The sequence below is a fragment of the Sylvia atricapilla genome, unplaced genomic scaffold (assembly GCF_009819655.1).
Source record: "Sylvia atricapilla isolate bSylAtr1 unplaced genomic scaffold, bSylAtr1.pri scaffold_162_arrow_ctg1, whole genome shotgun sequence".
Classification (NCBI taxonomy): domain Eukaryota; kingdom Metazoa; phylum Chordata; class Aves; order Passeriformes; family Sylviidae; genus Sylvia; species Sylvia atricapilla.
Genome location: NW_027077091.1, coordinates 1 through 26,105, shown reverse-complemented (window position 1 = coordinate 26,105; position 26,105 = coordinate 1). Strand labels below are relative to the sequence as shown.

The following is a 26,105-nucleotide window of genomic DNA, read 5'->3' as shown; positions in this document are numbered from 1 at the left end:
GCTGTGAGCTCAGAGCTGCACCCCTGGGCACCACACAACAGGAAAATCATGAGAGATCAAACTTTAAGCATCAGCAGTGGAAAAACAACGGGGAGAAGCCTCTTTGCTCCCTGCTGCAGGAAGGGCTGAGCAGCTGTGGCCCTCAGAGGAGTCACCTGCATGTGTGCTGTGGCCAGCACGTGCCTGGGGTCACTGAAATGTCCCTGTCACTGTGTCTTGGTGCAGCTGAGTGTGGCTCCTCCGTGACGGGGACCCAGGGCGTGCTGCTGTCCCCCAACTACCCCCTGAACTACAACAACAACCACGAGTGCATCTACTCCATCCAGAGCCAGCCAGGGAAAGGCATCCAGCTGAAAGCCAGGACCTTCGAGCTGGAGGCAGGAGATGTCCTCAAGGTAATTCTGGCTGGGCTGGAGGAGCTGCTCGTGAGAGCAGCATCTCTGAAGGCTCTGAAATGTTGATGGGATTAGGTGGGGGTGACCTCTGGAAAGAGCTGTGTCAGCCCAGGAGTGCTCCAGTGCCGTGGAGTTGTTGGCGTGGCAGTTTGGAAGACTGAATTTCCACCCAGATCAGCTGAATTTCAGCTCTCAGCCGTGGGATTGTGGAGGAAAAACTCCTCGTCCATCAGAAGTTGTGAGGGTTTGAGCATTCTCTTGGTGCTTTGAAGAATCGAGGCTGGTTTGTCCCAAAAAGGGGCTGATTGAAATGCACAGCTCCAGACTCAGATCATTCAAGCTCCAGGACTCTGTGGAGGAGGAGACAAATCCAGGCTGAGCTTTTTATTAACCCGAGGAACGGTTTTGGAGGAGGCATTAATATCAGCAGGGTGTGCTGAGGCATCTTCCCAGGAATGCCTCACTGAAGTGTCACACTCCAGGAGAGGTGTAATCCGTGTTCCCAGCTCACAAATGATTGGAAAGGGAGAAAGATCTCCTGTTAATGCAAGGGATGTTCTCCTTGTCAGAGGAATTACCTTCTCTCAGCAGGTTTGCCACCAGCTGCTCGTCTGAGGAAAGTTCCTATCGATCTCCACTAGTGAGGAGCTGCTCTGTGTCTTCACAAAAACAAGGAAGAAAAAAAACCATTTGATTTTTTTTTTCTTTTATTTAAATCACAGCGAGTTCAAGGCTCATCTCTGAGTCAGCCTGGGGGGGAAAATTGGGTTTTTTCAGTAGCTGCTCCTTGGGAAAGAGAGTAGAGGAGATGCAGCCCTGTGTACAAAGTGAGGAGGAGGAGGGTGCAGATCCTCCAGGGTGTAAATCCTGCTCCTCAGGTGGGCAGCACGGTGCAGTTTCATCAAGTCAGGCTTCTGGGTGAGATCCTGGATCTCAGCTCACCTTGCCTAAAGGATTTGTCCCTGTTTGCACTCCAGGGGTCACTCGTGGCACAAATCCTGAAGGGTTGGAGTTGCTTTTCCAGCCTTGACTGGAATTCAGAGTGGGGTTGGTTGTTTCCTTCCCTTTTCCCTCCAATACCTGGGATCAGCCCAGTGCCAGCTGATTCCTTGATCTGAGGGCAGGTGGCCCCAAATCAGGGCATTTATCAGGAGCTGCTCCACAAAAAAAGGCCAAAGGACAGCCCAGGGTGTGACTGTGAGCAGAGCAGGGGCAGGGGGGAGTGGGATGAGGGAGTGAGTGGTGTCCGAAGGGACCTCAGCACATTTCCTCTCCTCCTTCTCACTTTGGAATGAATTTCTCAGCATTTCTCTGTTGTAGAGCTCAGTGAAACTGAGCAGAGAAATCCTGGGATGGTTTGGGTGGGAGGGGACCTGGGCAGGGACACCTTCTACTGTCCCAGGCTGCTCTGAGCTCCATCCAACCTGGCCTTGGACACTTGCAGGGATCCAGGGGCAGCCACAGCCTCTCTGAGCTCTCAGAATGGCACAGGAGTGGCTTTTCCAGGCTGGATCTGTTAGCCAGGAAAACGCATAATCGCGGATGATGATGAGGTGCTTTATTGAGAGCTCTGGGAGTCGGGGTACAGACCCAAATCCGACTCCAACGAGGGTCCAAGAAAGCCCCAATATTATACCCCTCCATTACACAACTCTGTGTTAATCATTAAACCTCCATTGTTCTATTGTATACACCCAAGCATGAGTTTTGGTAAATATCTTCCCTTGTGATTCTCACGATTCCAGTTTGAGATAATAATCACGTTCAGCTACCAACAATCGTTACAATTATATTTATCTTATGATGATTAGGTACAGTTTTTATTTCCAAGCACAAATCATCCCAACCTTTTCCTTCTCCCCCCATCCCGATTACCCAAAGTTATCCTTGATTTGGTCGGAACAATGGAATCAACATCCTGGTTGCAGTGGAGCTGAGGTTCATTTCCCAGCTTTGTGCTCACAGCTGCTCACAGAAATTATTAACCCTGTCCTAACAGCTCTGTGTTTCCCCCCAGGTGTACGATGGCACCAACAGCTCAGCCCGGCTGCTGGGCACCTTCAGCCGCTCAGAGCTGCTGGGCACCAGCATCAACAGCACCTCCAGCTCCATGTGGCTGGAATTCATCTCTGACGCCGCCAACACCAGCAAAGGCTTCGAGCTGCAGTTCTCCAGTGAGTCTGCACCCCGTGCTGGGAGTCCCACAGGACAAGGGGTGTTACTTTGTGTGGTTTTGGTGTCGCGCCTGAGCGAAGGGTCCTTTCTGTGGTGATGTTGTAGCCAAAGTGGAGTTGGAAAGGATGGGAATTCCAGGGTTATTGAGGGTGGAGAAGCTCTCCAAGACCATCCAGTCCAAGCTGTGCCTGATCCCCACCTTGTCACGTGCAGGAATTCCTTGGGCACCTCCAAGGATGGGCACTTCCAAGGCCTGAGCACCCTTTCCATGGAGAAATTCCTGCTGATGTCCAACCTGGCACAGCTCAAGGCCGTTCCCTCTCCTCCTGTCCCTATTCCCTGGGATATGATCAAACCTTTCCCATCGAGGCCGCAGCGATCCAGAATTCCAGATCACAACTCCCAACATTAATTAAAACCCCACTAATTTCCAACCCTTTGGTTTGTTTCCAACCCTTTCAGTTCCCAACAACCTTTTGGTTTGGTTTCCAACCCTTTTGGTTCCCAACAAACGATTGTAAGAAGAAAACAGCCCCATGGCTTTGTGTGGACCCTCCTGGGTGTGAAATCCTCGTCACCACCAGCTGTCCTTCCTCCCTGCTGCAGGTTTTGAGCTCATCAAGTGCGAGGACCCCGGCGTCCCCCAGTTTGGGTACAAGGTGCACGACGAGGGACACTTTGCTGGCAGCTCGGTGTCCTTCAGCTGTGACCCCGGGTACAGCCTGAGGGGCACCAGGGTCCTGGTGTGCCTGACTGGGGAGAGGAGAGCCTGGGACCAGCCCCTGCCGACCTGTGTGGGTGAGACACCTGGTCCTTCTGCTCCTCCTGCTTCTCCTTCTCCTTCTCCTGCTCCTTCTGCTCCTCCTGTTCCTCCTCCTTGTCCTCTTGCTCCTCCTTCTCCTCCTGCTTCTCCTGCTTCTCCTCCTTCTCCTGCTCTTCCTGCTTGTCCTCCTGCTTGTCCTGCTTCTCCTCCTCCTTGTCCTTTTCCTCCTCCTTCTCCTCCCTCTCCTCCTTCTCCTCCTTGTCCTTCTGCTTCTCCTCCTTCTCCTCCTTCTCCTCCTTCTCCTCCTGCTCCTCCTGCTCCTCCCTCTCCCTCTTCTCCTCCTCCTCCTGCTTCTCCTCCTTCTCCTTCTCCTCCTCCTTCTCCTCCTCCAGTACCTCCTTCTCCTCCTCCTCTTCCTCCTCTTCCTCCTCCTCCTCCAGCACCTCCAGGGAGAGAATTCCTTGGATCCCACACCCCAAACACCCCTGGTCCCTGCTTTGCTGATCCATTGACATTAACTCTGCTGGTAATTGCGTCTGCACTAATTAAGTTGTGGTGAGTGTGGTGAGATGGAGACAGCTCCTGCTCCTCCAGCACTCTCCAGACTGGGATTTCCCTGGATACTCCACCCTGGCCGTTTTATGTCCCTGCTTTGCTGATCCACTGACATTAACTCTGCTATTAATTGCGCCTATCTGCACTAATTAAGTTGTGGTGAGGATCCTCTGTGAGGCACCTTGAGATGGAGACACCTCCTACTCTTCCAAAACCTCCAAGAAATTATTTCCTTGTGCATTCCCCACCCTGACCACCCTTGTCCCTGCTTTGCTGACCCACTGACATTAACTCCGCTGTTAATTGCATCTGCACTAATTAAGTTGTGTGTGGGAAGGGTCCTTGAGATGGAGATTCCTCCTCCTCCTCCACCAGAACTTCCAGGAAGTGATTTCCTTGGATCTCACACCCTGACCACCTTTTGTCCCTGCTTCGCTCATCTAGGTGACATTAACTCTCGTATTAATTATACCTAATTGTACCTGCACTAATTAAGTTGTGGTGAGTGTGGTGAGGCTCCTCAAGATGGAGACAGCTCCTGCTCCTCCAAAACCTCCAGGAACTGATTTCCTTGTGCATTCCCCACCCTGACCATTTAATGTCCCTGCTTTGCTGATCCATCAACATTAACTCTGCTGTTAATTACCCGTCTGCACCAATTAACGTGGTGAGGATCCTGTGTGAGATGGAGAGCACTTGAAGCAGCTTTGACATGAAATCCTCTGCCCTGAACACACATTTGACAAGGGTTTTTTGGTTTTTTTTTTCCTTCCTTGTGCTTTTCCAGCCCTTGTCCTTTCGCTGTGGCCGTGTCCAGTGAGTGGCACCTGCTGACAGTGACATCAGCGTGTGTCCTGGCAGGTGACAGCTCACAGCCAGGTTTATTTGAGAGCTGCCTGACACCTGATCCCATCCCCAGACATTTCAATTCCCTCTGCTGAGGCCTGAGTTCCCTCTTCACCTGCAGCTCTTCCTGTTTGGAAGGTTCTGCTTTGGGGCTCTGTGATTTAAAGGAGTGGGGCTGATCCCTGCTGTGCCCAGGACATGGGGAAAGTTGTTGGACGCTGAGTCCCCTGGGAGATCTCCACATCCAGGGATGTGCTCAGCCCCTGGCACTCCGTGTTCTCTCTCCCAGGAGGCAGGATCATTCCTGGGTTGGAATTTTAGCCTCGTTTATTGATGTAAAAAAAAGATAAATTTCTGTCATTCGTGCGCTCTCTTAACCTTCAGCCTGTTTGCTCTGTGTGTGTTGGATATGAGGCTGTGTCTGAGCGTGTGGAAATTAAAAAGAAATGAAAGAAAACTCGAAGAAATGAAAATCACAGCATTTGAATGGATATCTTATGGAAATTATTGCAAATCCTCACGTTCTTTGCAGTTCGTTTACAGCGACATTTACAAGTTCTTTGCCTTCTTATCCCTCATTTTCTGATGAATCCAAGCAGAGGAGCAGAGCTCCTTCACCCTCCACGTGTGGAGCAGGGAAGCAGGATCCTGCTTTTCCTCCCTGGGGATTCAGGAGGGTGGAGGGAAGCTTTGCCAGGTGTTCAGAAATGCAGAATAATTCTGATAACTCAGGCGAATTCAATGATTCTCTTCATCTTTTTATCAGCTTTTAGAGGAAAGAAAAAAAAACCAAAAAAAACAAAAAAAAAAAACCACCAGGAATAATTTAAGTTGCAGGATGAGATTGTTGCCAAGCAAGAGCCACAGAAAGCCACAAATCCTCTCCCTAACCCCATAAATATTTTTGTTCCAGCCGAGTGTGGAGGGACAATCAGAGGAGAAGCCTCGGGACGGATCCTTTCTCCAGGATATCCAACTCCTTATGACCACAACCTCAACTGCATCTGGACCATCGAGGCAGAGCCTGGATGCACCATTGGGTGAGCTGGCTCCTGTGCTTTGGCTTCTTTCCCACTTGGAGCTGATTTTTCCAGGCCAATAATTCAATAAAGGGAGGAGGGAGAAGCTGCTGTCACTCTGAAAGGGACAAGCAGGGGGAGGTCACTGATTTTCCAGAATCAGGGAATGGTTTGGGCTGGGATGAAGGGTTTGTGAGCAGGGACATTTCCCACCTGCTCAGGGCCCTCAGTGGCATCACTGCAACTCTGATTTTAGCCCTGTGAGTGTCCCCTGTGTGTCCCAGCCCTGGGTGGTGACACCAGACCATGTCCTGGTGTTCCTCTGCCCATCCCAGAGTGTTGGTGTCCATGGACAGCTTTCCACCCCTCTCCTTAATGGGACTCATCCAGAATCAATTTTTTTTTTTTTTTCCCTATCAAATTAATGAGGAACTTCCCAGAAGTGCTGAATGCCCCAGTGGCACAATCCTGGAATGAGGGAGGGGGTAGGAAATCACAGGGAATGGCCCAGGAATCCAGGAATTCTTGATCCTTCACTTCTCACCAGCCACACTGGGATGTTTGCCCAGCCCTGCCAAAGCCCCCCAGAAAACTGGAATATTTGGGCAAGCCAAGCTTTGATTGAGTGGTGGGATTTGAGGGGGAGAAATGCACCTAAAAGTTTGGAATAAGAATAAGAAAGTAAGAATAAGAAAAAGAAAGCAAGAATAAGAAAAAAAATAAGGATAAGAAAATAAGAAAAAGAAAATAAGATTAAGAAAAAGAAAATAAGAATAAGAAAATAAGAATAAGAAAAAGAAAGTAAGAATAAGAAAAAGAAAGCAAGAATAAGAAAAAATAAGGATAAGAAAATAAGAAAATAAGAATAAGAAAATAAGAATAAGAATAAGAATAAGAATAAGAATAAGAATAAGAATAAGAATAAGAATAAGAATAAGAATTGTCTCCCAGCATCTCCAATAATAACAACAACAACAACAATAATAATATTAGTGGTAATAATAATCATCATCATCATCCTCTCCCAGCACGCTCCAGTCACCATTCCTGGCTCATCCCAAGCCTGTGGCTGTTCCATCCTGAATTCCTCTCCTCTCAATCCCATTTTCTCCCGCTGCTGTCTCAGCACCCATCCCCTCTCCAGCACAGCCTGTCCCTCTGGGTGAGCTCCCTGCTGCTTTTAGCCCCTGGATTTCTGCTGGAAACAGCTTTGGTCCAGTGTTTTCATTTTTATTTAATGCAGAAATTCCCTCCATTAGTGCTGCCCTTCGGAATGGCTCAATAATGGATGGGTTTGGGTGTGAGCAGAGGAGAAAAAGCCTGGCCAGAGCAGCTAAATCCCTGCACAAGCAACTTCCACTTGAAATCTCCTCTATTTTTATTCCTCTGGAAAAGGTTTTTATAGGACAGAGTGAAGAGGCTCCTTTTTTTCCTCCCCATCCAAAGGCTGCTTCAGCAACTTTGCTCCTGTAATCCCTAAAAGCAGCCACGTGAGCAGAAATTTGGGATCAACCAAAGGCTTGGAAAGGGCCAGGAGTGGAAGGAAAAGGTTCCAGGAGGTGTCAGAGCCACACACACCTGGTGGCCCTGCCTTTCCCAGGGGTCAGAGCTGCTTTTCCCTGCCCCTTCCCTCCCCAGCTCCAGCAGCACAGATGATCTCAGGTGGAAATTTAGAGAGCAACATTCCCAGCAACTTCATTTTTATGGTAATCCACTGGGAGAAAAAAAAAAATAAAATAATAATCCTCTTCACGCATGGTACGATTGCATAAAGCTCTCATTTGTAACTTACATGAAAATTAATCACCAGAGCTTTTTTTGGAATGAAGCTGTATGTGCACAGCACGAGGGGAAGGGCAGGGGGGCGAGACAGGGAGAAAAATGAGTCTGCACTTTAGAGCTGTGAAAAAGAAAGGGCTGCTGGTGCAGAGGGGATTAATTTGGGGCGTGGAGTGCCCTGGTTGGGCTGGGAGAGGAGGAAGGAGGAGGAAAAGGAGAAGGGTGTGCTGGAAAATGGGTGGAAATTGCCCAGCTGGGAGCAGGGGGCACGGAGACGTGGCAGAGGTGGGTCCATCCCTGATCCCAGCCTTGTGAAAATCCACTGATGTGGTTAATCCATCCCACTTCCATTGGCAGGTGCCACTTCCCAGAGCTTCATCTAAAAAGAGCAGTGACAAAACACCCAGAGCTGGAAGAGACCCACAGGGAGCATCCAGTGCAGCTCCTGGCCCTGCCCAGACACCCCAAAACCCCACCCTCTGCACCCCAAACAGCTCTGGCTGCCTTGGGAATGTCACCACGTCCAGCTTTTTGGGATATTCCACTTCCCAGGGACAGCTTCCAGGCTGGGGAAGCCTCTGTGGGGCAGAGGGAGGCAGTGGGCAGCCCCCAAACTGCTGCTGGGGTGGCTTTGGTGGCACCTCTGTGCCAGGGAGGTCCCAGCCTTGCACAGCAGAGCCAGGTTTGGGTGGGGAACGTCAGCATAAAGCACCTCAGGGTGGTCCTTGGGGTCGTGGGGAGCTTTGGGAAGAGCTCCTCGAGGGTTGTTCTCACTCTCAGGGCAGAGCTGGGCTCTCCTCTCTGCTCCTTGCTAAGGTGGCAGAACTTCCCCTCACTCACATTTATATTTATATCATCTCCCCAGTGTCTAATTTTTTTTTTTTTTTTTTTACTGCATTTCCATGCCTATAATTGGGAAATTGGGATTGTCAGAGTGCAGGAATAAAACTCCTTTCCCCTCAGGAATAAAACTCCTTTTCCCTCAGGATTAAAACTCCTTTTCCTCCGTTGTCTGCTGAAGCAGGGGCTCTGCCTGGTCTCCAGTGATGGAAAAGCTGAGTTGTGCCTGTGGAATAGATGGATTTACTCCAGATCTGATATCCCAAGAGATTCCAGGCACTGGACAGCCAGTCCCATGGATCACCTGGATCAAGGTTTTCTCCCCCTGGCACACACAGTTGGGTTTTCTCCCCCTGAAATTGTTTTTTCTCAAAGAAACGGGGGTGTTTTTGGCAGCCCCACTGCTGGTGGCAGTTCCAGGGTGTCCCCCCACCCCAGCTCAGCCTCTGGCAGCCTCTCCCCCATCCCAAGGTCTCCAGGGATGAGTTTTTTTCCAGCATTTCTGGCTCACTGGGCCCAGTGAAGGCTGGGAACAAACGTAATCACACCGAGGCAGCCGTGGAGAACAGCTCTGCACCATCCATCCTGATTTTCCTCAAGCCTGGTTTTATTTCTCTTTGCTCAAGGTCTCTGCTCAGGAGATTTATGATTCAGCTCTTTTGGTTTCTCCCAGCTTCTGTGGCCATCGTTTTGCTGCTGAGGATTTTGCAGTGGGGCTTTTTTTCTCTTTTTTTTTTTTTTTTTTTCCTCCCCTATTTTTTTTTTTTAATGGCTCTCCCTGATTTATTTATGTTTGCCCCAGATAAATGGGAGAGCAGCCAAGTGAAATCTTCCCTGTTTGCCTCCGTGGGCTGGCAGGGATTTCAAGCACAGCACCTGATGGGTTTCTTTTTTACAGATTTTTATTTTTTCCTGTTTCTAGCTTCCTGCCCCTGTTTCAACACTGGGGTTGAGTTGCCCGTGGTTTTGTTGTGCCAGAGGGAAAATGGGGCAGTGACAGCCAGGGACAGGGAAATCCCTCCTCTCCAGGTGGGATTTGAGTGCAGGAGGGAAAGGGGTCAGCTCCTGGGAATGGCCACATTCCCAAGGCTGCCAGAGCTCCAGGAGGGTTTGGACAACACCCTCAGGGTGGGATTTGGGGATGGAGTTGGATTTGATGGTCCCTGTGGGTCCATCCCCACTCAGGAGTCAGAATTGCAGCCTTCAGCTGGTGACTCCACCAGAACCAGGGCAGGATCTTGTTCTTGGCTGCTTCTTCTGACCCGGGAAGATCCCAGAGCTCTTGGAAGAGGAGCCTGGATCCATCTGCTCCCCACCCTCCCACAGCAGAGCAGGGTGAGATCCCACCAGGGATGTGTTGGCACCACGTCTGTCCTGTCCTGCAGTGCCACCAGCCCTCACCTGGGCACGGAGGGACCTCCCATGCCCTTGGGTCCATCACTGGCCCAGACTCCCAACGGGAATTCCCTGTGGAAGTGCCTTGAGCCTTTCTCCAGGCCAGCCCCAACTCTGAAATCCAGAGGAAGGGAATGAAATCTGCCTTCAGAGCATCAAAACAAACCCCTCATTGTCACCTCACTGTCACCTTCTTAACTCCTGTTTTGCCTTTTCCCTTCCCGGTGTGGATTTCGGAGCTCCAGCTCCTGCTGCCTCATTTTCTCTCTCTTCTCTGCTGAAGTTCCTCTGTTTGCTGATCTAAACCCCATTCTGCAGCCCCCAGACCTCCCTAAAACACACCAAAATCCTTCAGGTGCCTCAATCCAGCATCAGCATCGGCCACCCGAGCTTGGCACAAACCTCATTCCACGCCTGAATTCCAGACGTGACAACACATTCCACGTGGGCCTGGCTGCCTGAATTCGGCACAAAACACATTCCAGGCCTGAATTCCGGGTGGTTTTTTGTGTTTTTTTATTTTTTGCAGGCTCCATTTCTTGGTTTTCCACACGGAGGAGTTCCACGACGTGCTGCGGGTGTGGGACGGGCCGGTGGAGAACGGGATCCTGCTGAAGGAGATGAGTGGCTCAGGGCTGCCAGGGGACATCCACAGCACCTTCAACTCCGTCATCCTGCAGTTCAACACAGACTTCTTCACCAGCAAGCAGGGCTTTGCCATCCAGTTCTCAGGTGGGATGGGCAGGGATCCCTTAAAAACCCGACCAAACTCAAAGGGAAAACCCTGACCTAACCTGGAGGGAAAATCTGATCAAACTCAAAGACAAAACCCAGCCAAACCCAGAGGGAAACCCTGACCAAACCCAAAGACAAAACCCTGACCAAACCCAGAGGGAAAATCCGACCAAACTAGAGGGAGAGCCCGATGAAACCCAAAGACAAAACCCAGCCAAACCCAGAGGGAAACCCTGACCAAACCAGAGGGAGAGCCCGATGAAACCCAAAGACAAAAACCAACCAAACGAGGGAAAACCAAGCTAGACTCAGAGGGAAACCCTGACCAAACCCCAAGGAGAAAACTCAAACAAACCCAAGGGAAACCCTGACCAAACCAGAGGGAAAACCCGATGAAACCCAAAGACAAAACCCTGACCAAACCAGAGGGAGAACCCAATGAAACCCAAAGACAAAACCCAACCAAATCAGAGGGAAAACCCAGCCAAACCCAGAGAGAAACCCTGACCAAACCCAAAGAGAAAACCCGATGAAACCCAAAGAGAAAACCCAAACAAACAAGAGGGAAAACCCAGCTAGACCCAGAGGGAAACCCTGACCAAACCCAAAGAGAAAACCCAAGAAAACCCGAGGGAAACTTGACCAAACCCAGAGGGAAAATCCAACAAAACCAGAAGGAAAACCCAACCAAACCCAAAGAGAAAACCCTGCCAAATCTGAGGGAAACTCTTATCAAACCCAGAGGGAAAACCCAACCAAATCTGGAGGAAAAACCCCAACCAAACCCAGAGGGATAACCTGACCAAACCCAGAGCAATAATCCAAGCCAACCCAGCTTTGCTGAGCACAAATTCCAGGTGTATCCACAGGGTGAGCAGGTGAACACTTAGTCACTTTCATAATAAATAAACAGGAAATGAACTCCGTTAGACCATTCACTAATCACTTATTTACCACTTAATTCCTTCTCTTCACTGTGTGATTTATTGCAAATGTTACTTGCGGCGTTGGCTGTGAAGATAAAAAATCCACAAAACCCAGAGCAGGTTGATATTTATGAAAGCAAAACGCAGCTTTCATGGGCTACAGCCGCTGAAATGGGTGAGATCCTGTGAAAATTGGGCTGCACCTCCTGGGTGCTGTGGAACCCCTCATTTCCTGGGCAGCACAAACATCAGTCTGCAGGAAATCATTATTTTACAGCTTCGCTGTGGCTCAGTTTTTCTTCCCCTGAGCTCCGTCCTGTGAGGATCATTTGCTGGGCAGTTAGAGGTTTGAAATTAGGATTGTGAAAGGAATTCTTTTCCTTGCTTCCTGACCCTTCACTTCTCAGCTCTGTTTGCTCCTTTTGAAGGAGCTGTTTGTTTCCTGGCTGGGTTTGGATTGGAAAATCAAAACCTGGTTTTAAAGCTTGACAAATGCACAAATTCCATCACTTTCCTGTCTCCCAGCCCTTTTTGGGTGCAGACTCTCTGAAGATAGAGGGAAATCTCCTGTATTTTGTCCTGGCAGTGAGTCCTGTGGCCTCTCTGCCCTCAGAGTGAGGAACCTGGCAGTGAGACATGGAGCAGAAAATGCTGGAATACATCAGAGGGAATTGCAGCAATTTTCCAGACCCTCAGATTCACCCTGGCAGCTTCCCCCAGGTGTTCTGGGAGGGGCTGGGCAGTGGGTCCTGAAAGCCAAATCCCTTTAAACCCCCCCAAATTGGGTCCCTTGGGATGCAGAGCACAGAAATCTCCGTGGGCTGCAGGGCTGTGCCTGCTCCAGTCTGGTTTTCCTGGGTCCTGGCTGCTCTCAGCTGAGCCTCAGCCCTGTAAACACATTCATTTCGATTATTTGGGGTGATATATTCCAGTATTTACAGAGAGTTCCAGGTTTGTGCAGTTGTTTTGGAGTGATGATAAACAGGGGGTGGTTGGGTGAGTGATGATGTGACTTTCCCTGCACTGAGAGACCTTGAAACCTCTTCCCAAGTTGGTTTTTTTTTTCTATAACTTTCTGTCCAGGGTGCTTTGCTTGGCTAGAGGAACAAGCCAGCATTTTGGGGACAATTTCTGCTGGATTTCAGGCCTTTGGGATCACCCAGACAGAGGCAGAGCTTTGTGTTCCCCAGCGCAGCGGTGCCATCTCAGGAGGGGTTTTTTTTGCCAGATTTGTGTCTCATCCTGCCAGGAAGGACCAGCCTGGGCTGTTAACTTCCTTATCTCCAGCTGCACAGAAAGAGAGGGATTTCCTCTGGCTCTTTCAAGAGCAGCTTTCTCTAAACTGCCTGGGTGTAACAGACTCTCATCAACTTAGCAGGAAATAAGCTCCTGATCTGGAGCTGGGCTTTATTGACTGCTCCTGCTCAAAGCCTTTGTTCAGCAGGTGTGACTAAGCAGCCAGACCTGAGCTCAGACCTGTCCACTTTAGGATCTTGGGAGCTTTAATGAGGTGGATAAGCTCACAAAACTCCTATTACTCCAGGATTTTCCCTGCTGGTAAATCCTTGTGGTGTTGGCAGACCTTGAGCTCAGGCGGCTGCGAAGCTTCTCCCGTCCCCAGCTCAGGGGACAGCTCAGACCTCAAAGAGAGGCAGCAACAAGTCTGGAAGGGAAACAAACACATTTCTGAAAGGTCAGGCTTGATGCTTCGCTGATCTTGAGGCTAAATTTCTCTGCCACTCAGGGGAAAGTGTGAGGTGCTGCTGGCTGAGTTGATTTCGGAGCATGTGCCTGGCACAGAACTCTCCAAACGCGCCGTGGAGGATCAGTGGGTGTTCTGGCCTGATGGAGTAAAGAGCCATGTGCACAATTCTACATCAAAGCTGCTCCCTGGGCACTGCTCTTGAGCTTGCTGGTCCCCGGAGCCTTTCCCAGCTGGAGTGGCAGATGCTCAGAGCAAAGGGAAAGGCACTTTTTGTGTGTGTGTGGGGAGAACTTGTTGGGATGCTGAGGGAGGAGGGATGGGGACAAGGCACGACCTGGATGTCTGGGGAAGGACAGAGCCTCGTGCTGCAGGTGCGCTGTTAAATCAACATCCATATTCAAACGTGGTTTTAATTCCCCGCAGTTTCCACGGCCACGTCCTGCAACGACCCGGGGATCCCGCAGAACGGGAGCCGGAGCGGGGACAGCAGAGAGGCCGGGGACTCGGTCACCTTCCAGTGCAACCCCGGCTACGCCCTGCAAGGGGCGCCACAGATCACCTGTGTGCAGGTGGAGAACAGGTTCTTCTGGCAGCCGGACCCGCCCACCTGCACAGGTACGGCCTCGGGCCACGCCCTGGGCACACGGACACGGACAGAGCCCTGTCCTGGATCCAGGGACACGGATCCATCATCTGGGCACACTGACACAGATCCATGTTCTGAATCCATGGACACAGATCCATGTCCTGAGCTCATGGACACAGCTCCCTGTCCTGAATCCATGGAAACAGATCCATGATCTGGGCACACCAACACGGATCCATGTTCTGAATCTATGGACACAGATCCATGTCCTGGATCCAGGGACATGGACCCATCATCTGGGCACACCAACACGGATCCATGTGTGAAATCCATGGACACAGATCTATGTTCTGAATCCATGGACACAGATCCATGTCCTGAATCCGTGGGCACAAATCCATGTTCTGAATCCATGGACACAGATCCATGTCCTGAGATCATGGACACAGATCCCTGTCCTGAATCCATGGAAACAGATCCATGATCTGGGCACACCAACACGGATCCATGTTCTGAATCCATGGACACAGATCCCTATCCTGAATCCATGGACACAGATCCATGTCCTGAGCTCATGGACACAAATCCCTGTCCCAAAGCCATGGAGACAGATCCCTGTCCTGAACCCTGTTGTAAAATTTCACCCTACGCATCTTAAAAAAAAATTAAGAAATGTTTTTTAAAAAATATCCATCAGGTGCCCAGACCTGTGATAAAAACCTGCTGATTTTCTAATACTTCAAATGGGGTTTAAAGTTTATTTTCCAGCCAGTTTTAATAAGAAGTGACAAAGGGTTTTTGGAGCAATAATCAGTGAAATATCAGTAACTGGGGGAGAGGCTGCCTGGTTGGAGCTAAACTGGGAAAATTCAGCGTTAAATTTCGGGCTGATTTGGGGTATTTAGCATTTCAAATGCTTTTCCCCCTCTTTGTGGCACAACTGCCAAACAGTCGGGGCTGGGAGAGCCCCGGGAGGTTTGGGCCATTTGATGTCTGCCTCCCTCCCAGTCCCAGGCAGCACTGGCTGGGTCCAGCTCCTGCTTCAAATCCTTTGGAGACTCCGGGTGGGATTTTCAAAGGAATCCGAGGGTGTTGAGCACTTGTCTCCCTCGGGCTTTTCAAAAACGAGTCCTTGGATTTCAGTTCCTTCGGGAGTTTTCCCCTGACGTTCCAATCTGGGAGGGGAGAGCACCCTTGGGGTTCAAATTAAGGTGAATGGGCACAGAAGAGATGCTGGTGGGTTCTTCCAAGGCATTTTTTGGGGGGATTTTCAGCCAAATTTTCCATGTCTGTGCTGTGATTTCCTGGTGTGTCCCCAAGGGATGGAAGTTCTCCATGCCTGAGTCTGGACTTGGTTGAAAAAGTTGATTTAAAGCTTTGGAGAAGGATCTCTAATCACTATTCAGATATTTCTAGACCAGCCCCTATTGAGTTTTTCCTGATATTTTCCTTATCAAAGCCCACAGGACAATCCCATGTGCTCATTCCTTCATGGAAAATCCTCGCAGGATTTATCCCATCACTTCTGCCCCATCCCAGCTCATTTCCCACTCTCCTTGCTCTCATCCCATCCCAGATGTGGGAGGGTTGGTGGTTCTTCCAAGGGGATTTTTGGGGGACTTCCAGCCAAATTTCCCATATCTGTGCTGTGATTTCCTGGTGTGTCCCAGAAGGACAACATTTCTCCATTCTTGCACTTGGAGAAAGGTCTCTAATCTCTGCTGTGACATTTCTAGACCAGCCCCACTGGGTTTTACCTGGGGGTGTTTCTTTAATATTTTTTTTCTTTATCAAAGCCCACAGGGCAATCTCACATGCTCATTCCTACATGAAAAATCCTTCCAGGATTTATCCCATCATTTTTCTCCCATCCCAGCTCATTTTCCACTCTGGAGCTGCTGTCAGAGCCCCTTTTTCTCACCCCATCCCAAATGTAGGAGAGTTGTTCCGTGGCCCTCCTCACAAGGAGCCTGCAGGAAAAGAAAAAAAAACTGACAGGAAAAATATCCATCATGTTTTGCCACGGTGAGAAACACGAGCAGGCACTTTGAGCCTTAAAAAAAAGTAATAATTGATTTTTCAATCAGCTCGGCGTTTAATGTGCTGGGGAAGTGGAGTAAACACGACCAAGCCATTTAGGCCCAGACGTGTTTTCACCTCGTTACAAATGAACACGCCTTGACAGGGAGCTCCATAAAGGCAGCAGAAAAGTGGAATATTTCCTTCTCTCTCCTCCTGGCTCCTCGCTTGCGGGTTTTAGGAAGGTGGTGGTGGCATCCAGAGCTCTGTTTGTGGCGTTTGTCCCCCGTGGGATGACACCTGGCAGAGCCACCACAAGTGTCACACCTGAGCCTCGGGGTCACTTCCCACTAAAACACCAAAATAAAACTCCCCAAACCTCCCGGGATTTCTGTGCTTGTCTTAAACCCCTCCTGCCCATCCACATCTCTTTTTCTCCATTCCTGCTTCCCCTTTGGCTGCTTTCGACATGTTTTGTGTGCTCCAGAGCCTGACCCTTGGCTGGTTTTCCTGCAGCTCCGTGCGGTGGGATCCTGACAGGTCCAGCTGGGGTGATCCTGTCCCCACAGTACCCAGAGCCATATCCCCCCGGGAAGGAGTGTGACTGGAAGCTGACAGTGTCCCCTGACTATGTCATTGCCCTGGTCTTCAACGTGTGAGTAAACCCAAGGGTTTTGGGGTGTGGATGTGTTGGCTCTGATGTTTCTCAGCCTTCTGGTGTTTGGTTTTTTGTTGTTGTGGGGTTTTTTTGGTTTTTTTGGGGGGGTTTTCTGGTTTTTGTTGGATTTTTTTGTTTGGTTTTGGGTGTGGTTTTTTTTTGGTTTGGTTTGGTTTGGTTTGGTTTTTTGTTGTTGGGTTTTTTTGGGGGGTTTTTGTGTGGGTTTTTTTTTTTTTTTTGTAGTGGAGTTTTTTTATGGTAAAAAATACGTAGAATGGTTTTTTTTATGGAGGTTTTTTTGGTGGGTTTTTTTCTTTTTTCCAAGGAAGCAAAAGTGGTGTTTTGGAAACTGTTTTTCTGGTTTACATTCCTTTCTGGAGGAGGGCCAACTGATGGACTTCTAGTTTGGGCAGTGGGGTTGGAGACCTGCAGACCTTCATCCTCCAATCCTTGGTTATTGTCCAGAATTTATATAAATCGAGGTCAAAGAAATAAACTTCCCTCTTTTTTTTTTTTTTTTTGCCCTGACTGTGTGTGTCCTTCATGTCGTGTCCTCTGGGGACATGGATGTTCTTCCCTGTGGGAAGGAACCAACCCAAAGCTGCTGGAGCTGTCTCATGCTCCTGGATAATTGTCACTGTAGGACATGAAAGAAAGATGAAAGGCTCCAAATATTTCAAGAGGCAAAGAGCATAGGAAAAAAAAAGTTTTATTGTCGAATTCTTACTACCTTTTATAAGGTGTTCTGATACATGGTTGGTGAATAGGAACGACACTTCTCTAATGCCATTAGTTAAACCAGAGAAACAGCAAAACACCACCTGGAGAAAGGTTGTTTGGAGAAAGGAGAGTTGTTTGCCAATTTTGGCTTGAGAAGAAACTTCCTTGAGGAATTTTTCCTTGGGAAAAAGTTCGCAGCTGTTTAGCAGGTTAAAAATCTCTCAGACCCAAAACTTCCAAGCCCACAGATAATCTGTTCTGATGATCTCCTTTTTGGGAGGAGAGCCTCGTGTTCCAGCTGCAGCTCCTCTCTGACACACAGAACATGACCTGGGACAGCAGCTGTGGCTCAGCCTCTGTCCCCTGACTGCATCCCCACCCCTCCATCCCTCACATGTGGGATGGAGGCAGGGATGTCCTCTCTGTCCCCCTGATTTAAGCCTTCTGATGGCTGTTAACATATTTCTAGTGGAGATTCTCATGCAGGTTCCATAAACAAAGTAGATTGTGTTCACTCCTTTCTGTGATGGATTTCTGAACTGACCACTGGGGTCAGAGAGATGTCCCCCAATCCTTGATCAAACCCCAAATCCTATTTAAACCCTAAACCATGACAAACTGCCCTTCTTTTCCTCATTCAGCCTGTTGGATGAGTGTGGTTCTTTCATGTCATGGACAGTGACACCCCTGTGCCTGGCAGGATTGTGGAGCAGGAGCAGCTGGAACATCCTGCATGGCAGAACTCTGGCTCAGGAACACCCCATCCCAGCCCTGGGCTTCCACACCCCACCACCTCAACCCGGAGCTCCTGAGCATTTATCCCTCCTCCAAACTCTCCTCCTTCCCTTCGGCAGCTTCAGCCTGGAGCCTGGCTACGATTTCCTGCACATCTACGACGGGCCTGACTCCCTGAGCCCCCTGATTGGGAGTTTTTATGGCTCCCAGCTCCCGGAGAGGATCGAGAGCAGCAGCAACAGCCTTTTCCTGGCGTTCCGCAGCGACGCGTCCGTCAGCAACGCCGGCTTCGTCATCGAGTACACAGGTGAGGGCACACCTGGCACAGAGGTGCTGCGGATCTCCCTGGCCTTATTCAGGTTGTTCCACCTCTTTGGAGCGAGCAGGAGAGGCTCTGGGTGATGTGGGGAAAAATTCCAGGGGGGAATTCTGGTGTTTTGTCACCCTGAAGGTGGAGAAATGGAGAGAGGGAATCCCTCTGGCCAGTGGGAGGTGAGGAGGAGTGGAGTGAAGCAGGGAGAAGAGGAAGAGTGGTGCTCAAAGTGTCCAAAATTCCTGCATTAAGACCCCACTGAGCCCGGGATTTAAAGGCTGAGGATACAAATGAGTGATGGGCAGTGGGGGTTGAGCAGTGTGTAGCTCCCAAAACAGGGAATTAGTGCTCAGGGGGAAAATAAAATTCCCATCCTTTTGTGCCCCATTCACCTGGTGCAGCTGCTGTGGACAGGAAACCATGGAATCATCTGATTTTTCACGCAGAAAAGCAAAAGCAAGACCTGCTGTGGGCTTTACAGTTTCCTGTTTCTCTTTCCACACCTTCCCCAAAATCTGAGAGCCCCTGATTTAATGCTTAAGCACACTTGAATTGTTCCCAGAGCCACTGCTCTCAGAAAAGCCCTCATCTTTAATGAGCAATTTCCAAATGACAAAAGAGCAGGATTAATCAAAGCTTCTAATTATATTGCAGGCAGGGAAAAAAAATTAAGAGAAAGGAAAAAAAAATAATAAAAAAAAAAAGCTATGAGAAGAAGAAGGAAGGAAATATCTAAGTCCTGACAGCTCTGTAGTGTTTCCTGGAGTTTTTATATAGGAGTAGGGTTTTAAACTCTGCAGGGCAGAGAATTTTTCACTCTCCACCTGCCAGGAGGGTGGAGCAAGGTGGGGTTTGGCCTCTGCTCCCAGGGGACAGGGACAGGATGAGGGGGAACAGCCTCCAGTTGTGCCAGGGGAGGCTCAGGTGGGACATCAGCAGGAATTTCTGCATGGAAAAGGTGCTCAGGCCTTGGGAGGGGTGGAGTCCTTTCCCAGGACATGGCACAAGGAATAAATAAAAGAATCCCAGACTGGTTTGGTCTGGAAAGGGCCTTAAAACCTGTACAGCTCCATAGGCAGGGACACTTCCACTATCCCAGGTTGCTCCAAGTTCCATCCAGCCCAGCCTTGGACACTTCCAGGGATGGGGAATCCAGGATTTCTCTGTGCCAGGGCCTCCCCAGCTCAGATAGGATCTGTCCTTGTGGCACTCAGAGCTCTGGGCTGGTGACAAGGTGGGGATGGGTCACAGCCTGGGCTCAGTGAACCTGAAGGGATTTTCCAGCCTCAGCCATCCTGGGATGGTGGGAAATCAAAGTTTTGCCTTCCTGCTTGGATTTTTGGGTGCCCGTGTGGGAAAATGAAGCCTCCCTTCTCCCAGTGCTGCTGTTCTGAGCACCACGGGAGGGTCTGGAGCAGCTGGAATCCAAACCCAAAATCCCAAATGGCGCCGGTCTTTGTGAAAATCCCCCGAATTCCCAGATGAATAAAAAGCCTAAAAAAACAAAAAAAAAACAAACAAAAAAAACCAAAAAAAACAAATAACAAAAAAAAAAAAAAACAAAAAAAAAAAAAAAAAAAAAAAAAAAAAAAAAAAACTCCCATCTGAGTGATGAAAACAGCAGAGGAGCTGTGCCAGAGCAATAAACCCCTGGGAATTCTTTCCCTGCCTGCAGAGAACCCCCGGGAGTCCTGCTTTGACCCGGGCTCCATCAAGAACGGCACCAGGGTGGGCACGGACCTGAAGCTGGGCTCCACCATCACCTTCTACTGTGACGGGGGCTACGACATCGAGGGGGGCCCCACCCTCACCTGTGTCATGGGAGGGGATGGGAAACCCACCTGGAACAAGCCTCGCCCCACCTGTACAGGTAAAGCCCGTGGGAAGGGGCGGGGGGGAAGGATCTGCCCGGAGCACGTCACCCCTGGAAAACTGGGTGTTCATTTAGAGGGGTTTTCTCAGGTTTTGCTTAAGTATTTAGGGGTTTAAATAGGATTTTTTTTTTCATTGGTTTTTAGGGGTTTTAAGAGTTTTGCTTTTAGGAAGAAAAGCTGATTTTGGGGAGTTTTCTTGAGGTTTTTTGGAGACGGGAAACTGGACACGGCTGATCCAGTGCCTGGCACAGGGCAGGGGCCAGGAATCCACTTAAACCCTGGCTAAACCTGATCCTTGCTGGTCCAGACCCTTGATCCTGGGTGTTCCTGAGCCAGGGCAGAGCCCAGTGACAAAAGAAAGGGTTTTCTTCTTAAGTTTTCTCTGTGGTTTTTCTGTTTTGTTTTCTGATTTCATGCTTTGTAATCAGACCTGGGCTGAGAAGGGAATCAAGAGGCAGCTGGTTGGGAGGGGAAGGAATGAAATCCCTAATCTGGGAAGGCTCTGGCAGGGAGAACTGAGGGAAGGTGGAAAAAGGAAAAATCCCGAGCTGTGGGGTGGGGACCAGTGCAGACCCCACATTAAATTAATGACTTGGTTTGATAATTCCACGTGGAGCCAGCACCAACTCCACGGGGTGGGATAAACCTGATTTTCCCAATGAGAACTTTGAGGGAGCAGCACCTGGAGCAGGGAATGGTGGCTTGGGGACATTCCCGAGCTCCAGGGACGCTCCATGATCCTTTCCCTTGCAGCTCCCTGTGGAGGGCAGTACACGGGCTCGGATGGAGTGGTCCTGTCCCCAAATTATCCCCAAAACTACACCAGTGGCCAGGTGTGCCTGTACTCCATCGTCGTGCCCAAGGACTATGGTACCATGCTTGGAATTTTTACGGGATTCTCTTCCTGCAGTTCTTATTTGCTGGGGTTTTAATTATCATTTTTTATAAGTGCATCCAGAACTGGAGAATAATGGGAGAGTAGCAAGTGGTGCTGGAGTCGGAGAAAATTCTGGAATTCTCCAGGTTTTGTCCAAAAATCAACCCAACGGGAGACAATTACGTACAGCTAATTAATAGTTATTGTCCCTGAGTGGAATTCTGCACTTTGTAGAATTCTGCAGTGCTGTTCTGTAGGCAGGGAAAGGGGATGAGTCACAGAAAATTCCCAATGGGCTGGGAATCAGTGGGAAAACGTGGCAGTGAACCCGAGGGAGGCTGGTGCTGCCTCTGGAATTTGGGGATAAATAAAAGGCTCCCGTTTCTCCAGGCTGTCACTCAGGCTTTGTCCCTGCCTGGAATAAAGGCAGCTGAAACACGGGACAAAGGGTGTGCTGGGAAAATGGATCCCAGTTTGGAATGTTGGGGATCCTCAGGGGCTCTCAGGGGTTGGGCTCCATGGTCCTGAGGGGCTGTTTCAGCTCAGGATTGAGGGATTCCATGGAAATGGCTCGGCTCCGTGGCCTGGCTGTGCAGGGTGGTGGTAGGGACAGCAGTGTGATGACAATGGCAACAACAGTGTGGTTATACTGGGGACAGCAGTGGGGTGACACTGGGGACAGCAGTGCGGTGACACTGGGACAGCAGTGTGGTGACACTAGGGACAGCAGTGGAATGACGATGGTGACAGTAGTGTGGTGACACTGGGAACAGCAATGTGGGGACAGCAGTGTGATGACGCTGAAGACAGCAGTGAGATGACACTGGGGACAGCAATGGGGTGACACCAGGGACAGCAGTGTGATGACAATGGCAACAACAGTGTGGTTATAGTGAGGACAGCAGTGTGGTGAAACTGGGGACAGTAGTGGGATGACAGTGGTGACACTGGGGACAGCAATGTAGGGACAGCAGTGGGATGATGCTGTGGACAGCAGTGTGATGACACCGGGGACAGCAGTGTGATGACACTGGCAACAGTGTGGTTATACTGGGGACAGCAGTGGGATGACACTGGGGACAGCAGTGTGGTGACACTGGGGACAGTAGTGGGATGACACTGGGGACAGCAGTGTGGTGACACCGGGGGCAGCAGTGTGGTGACACCGGGGACAGCAGTAGAATGATGATGGTGACAGCAGTGGGATGACACTGGGGGCAGCAGTGTGGTGACACCGGAGGCAGCAATGTAGGGACAGCAGTGTGGTGACACGGGGGACAGCAGTGTGGTGACACTGGAGGCAGCAATGTAGGGACAGCAGTGTGGTGACACGGGGGACAGCAGTGTGGTGACACCGGGGCAGCAGTGTGGTGACACCGGGGCAGCAGTGTGGTTATACTGGGGACAGCAGTGTGGTGACACGGGGGACAGCAATGTAGGGACAGCAGTGTGGTGACACCGGGGGCAGCAGTGTGGTGACACTGGGACAGCAGTGTGGTGACACTGGGGCAGCAGTGTGGTGACACTGGAGGCAGCAATGTAGGGACAGCAGTGTAATGACAATTGTGACAGCAGTGTGGTGACACTGGGGACAGCAATGTGGGGACAGCAGTGTGATGACGCTGAAGACAGCAGTGAGATGACACTGGGGACAGCAGTGGGGTGACACCAGGGACAGCAGTGTGGTGACACTGGAGGCAGCAATGTAGGGACAGCAGTGTGGTGACACTGGGGACAGTAGTGGGATGACACTGGGGACAGCAGTGTGGTGACACCGGAGGCAGCAATGTAGGGACAGCAGTGGTGGTGACACTGGGGCAGCAGTGTGGTTATACTGGGGACAGCAGTGTGGTGACACCGGGGCAGCAGTGTGGTGACACCGGGGCAGCAGTGTGGTGACACCGGGGCAGCAGTGGCCGGTCCCAGCCCTGTCCCTGTCCCTGTCCCCGCAGTGCTCTTCGGGCAGTTTGCCTTTTTTCCAGACGGCGCTCAATGACGTGGTGGAGGTGCACGACGGCCCCACGCAACACTCACGCCTGCTCAGCTCCCTCTCGGGCTCTCACTCAGGTAGGGAGCTGCTCCCTGTCCCTGTCCCTGCTGGGGACAGCTTTGTCACAGCTGGCACCCGACACCCGTTCCCTGTGTCCCGTGAGTGCCACTTCAGCTCTGTCTCTCCCCTTTTCCCTCCTCCCCATCCAGGGGAATCTTTGCCGTTGGCCACCACCAACCAGATCCTCATCAAATTTCAGCTCCAAGGGCCAATCCACAGCCAAAGGCTTTCATTTTGTCTACCAAGGTGAGTTCAGGTGTGTTCTGGAAGTGTCCTCGGGTCGCTCCCAGGGGTGTCCTTTGGTGTCTGGGGGTTCTGAGCAGGGACTATCACAGGGAATTAGGATTCCTCTGGCTGTCTGGCTGCTGTGGGTACTTCGTGTTCCTCCCTTGGATTCCCCCTCAGCCTGAGCCCTGCACATCCCAGGATCAGCATCAGCCAGCCCAGAGTCACGCAGGGAATCTGGAGATTTATCCCACCAAGCAATTCTTCCCGGTGGCGTTTTTTAGCACTTTGCTGGGTGTAAGCAGCTGAAATCCCGTCTGGCAGCTCAGAAATCCTCCCTCTGTGCGTGTCACAGGCTCGGGGCTGTCACACTCCTGCCCCTTGATCCTTTCAGCAGCAGCTTTGTGCCGCTCTGGGTGAGAACAGCTCAGGGATTTTATGGGAGTAAATAGTAAATGATGCACGGAACAGTGGGGAAACAGAAGGGATTTCTCACCCACGTGCTCCCTGGAGCTATCTGTGGGAACATCCAGGCTTTTGCTGCAAAGAGGGGACAGACACTGGCATGACCTGAGCCTTCTCCAGGGCTGAAACCAAGCCTGGTTTGGAGTTTGGAGTAGTTAGAGATCTGTTCTCTTGAATTCCTGCCTAATGAGTGTGAAACAGCCGTGGTTGTGATTGTAATCTTCAAAGAGCTCAGCAGAGCAAAGGTTCTGATAGAACCAGGGAGGGTTTCCTCCTCCCTCCTGCAAGAGCTGCATGGGAAGCAAGAGGAAAAGGACGAGCTGGGCCTGATTTGGATCTGCCTGGCCAGGCTCTAATTAGCTAAACACTCACAAATTTAAAGAAACTCAGAGGAAAATATTAATTGAATTCTTCCTCAGCAGCAGACCTGGTTTTTTGATGAGTTTTTCTCCTTACTTATCTGCCAGACTCACTCCTGTCTTTGACGGTATTTCCCACTGCTCAACAGGAAAATCAACAATTTCAGCACCATCACAACTTAAATCCCCCTTTCCTCACTTTTCCAGAGAGGATTTTTTCCTTCATGGCCACAAGGCCCAGGGAACTGGGGTGCTCAAAGGGTTCCCCACGGAGGCTCCTGCCAAAACAATTTTTTGGGAGGCCACTGCCAAATCCTTTGGTTTCCCTGGGTAAAAACAACCCAGGTTGGGGATTCAGCCTCAATATTTTAGGGTTTTAGGTACAATTAGTCAGTGATCAGGTTTGCATTCAACACGTTCTTGGGGTTTAAATACTTGGGGATTTAGGTACAATCAGTCAATGATCATGTTCAGATTCAGCCCTGATACTTTGGGGTTTTATGTACAATCAGTCAACATTAAAGTCTGTGTTCAACACCTCCTTGGGGTTTAAATACTTTGGGATTTAGGTACAATCAGTCAATAGTCAAGTTTGGATTCAGCCCTGATATTTTAGGGTTTTAGGTACAATCAGTCAATGGTCATGTTTCAGTCAAGTTTCCATTCAGTCAAGTTTCAATCAGTCAAGTTTCCATTCAACAGCTCCTTGGGGTTTCAATATTTCAGGATTTAGGTACAATCAGTCAATGGTCATGTTTGGATTCAGCCCCTTTTTGGGGTTTAAATACTTGGGGTTTTAGGTACAATCAGGCAATGGTCAACTCTGTATTCAACACCTCCTCGGGCTTTGAATACTTTGTGGTTTAGATATAATCAGTCAGCGGTCAAGTTTGGATTCAGTCCTGATATTTTAGGGGTTTAATTCAACGGCCAAGTTTTTATTCAGCATTATTCAGACAAAAATGTTCTCAGGGCTGAAACATTTCATGGTTTTAGCTACAATCAGTCACCGGTTTACATTCAACCGCTCCTCAGCGTTCCAGCATTTCACCATAAAACCCACAGATCTTTCCTGCAGCAGCCAGCCCTCCCCAGACTAACCCTGCTGTGTCCCCCTGCTCCCCGCAGCCGTGCCCCGCACCAGCTCCACGCAGGCAGCTCGGTGCGGAGCCGCGGCACGGCCGGCGCCTGGGCAGCGACTTCGCGTGGGCGCCGGTGGTGCGCTTCGAGTGCAGCCCTGGCTACGGCCTGCGGGGCTCCCCGGCCATCCAGTGCCTGGCCATGCCCGGGGCCCTGGCACAGTGGAACTCCTCCGTCCCCACCTGCGTGGGTAGGTGGCACCGGGGGTGTTGGCGGGGAGGTGGGGATGAGGGTGGGATAAACCGCGGTGGGGTGGGTTGGGAGAGGGCAGCTCTGGAAAAGGGTCCCCTTTTGGGTGGGTTGGGTGTTGGTGATGTTTGTGGGGATCTTTCAGCCCTCGTGGTTCTGTGGGGAAAAGCAAAATGAAGGCAGGAAAAATAAAATAAGGGAAACTCCGCACCGCAAAAAAACCCAGCGCGGTGGTTTGGAGTGGGGCAGCTCCGAGGGTTGTCCTGGAAAAGGGCCCCTTTTGGGTGGGTTGGGTGTTGGTGGTGTTTGTGGGTTCCAGCCCCATAGTTCTGTGGGGAATAATCAAAATGAAGGCAGGAAAAATAAATAAAGGGAAAACCCGCACCACAAAAAACCGGCCGCGGTGGTTTTGGGAGAGGGGCAGCTCCGAGGGTTGTCCTGGAAAAGGGTCCCCTTTTGGGTGGAGTTGGGTGTTGGTGGTGTTTGTGGTTCCAGCCCCATAGTTCTGTGGGGAATAATCAAAATGAAGGCAGGAAAAATAAATAAAGGGAAAACCCGCACCGCAAAAACCCAGCGCGGTGGTTTGGGAGTGGGGCAGATCCGAGGGTTGTCCTGGAAAAGGGTCCCTGGGGTTGGGTGTTGGTGGTGTTTGTGGTTCCAGCCCCATAGTTCTGTGGGGAATAATCAAAATGAAGGCAGGAAAAAAAATAAAATAAAGGGAAACCCCACACCGCAAAAAACCGGCGCGGTGGTTTGGGAGAG

General features: G+C 50.4%; 1 protein-coding gene across 1 annotated transcript; it reads left to right on the top strand.

Annotated features, from left to right (window-relative positions):
• The first annotated feature begins 5,531 nt into the window (after positions 1-5,531).
• LOC136374853 (CUB and sushi domain-containing protein 2-like) lies at positions 5,532-23,190 on the top strand. The gene is made up of 9 exons (XM_066340244.1): positions 5,532-5,774; positions 10,297-10,499; positions 13,557-13,748; positions 16,255-16,393; positions 17,971-18,158; positions 19,840-20,034; positions 20,792-20,908; positions 22,868-22,982; positions 23,115-23,190. The coding sequence occupies exons 2-8, from the start codon at positions 10,388-10,390 to the stop codon at positions 22,909-22,911; spliced, it is 987 nt and encodes a 328-aa protein (XP_066196341.1). The 5' UTR covers positions 5,532-5,774; positions 10,297-10,387; the 3' UTR covers positions 22,912-22,982; positions 23,115-23,190.
• The last annotated feature ends 2,915 nt before the right edge of the window (positions 23,191-26,105 follow it).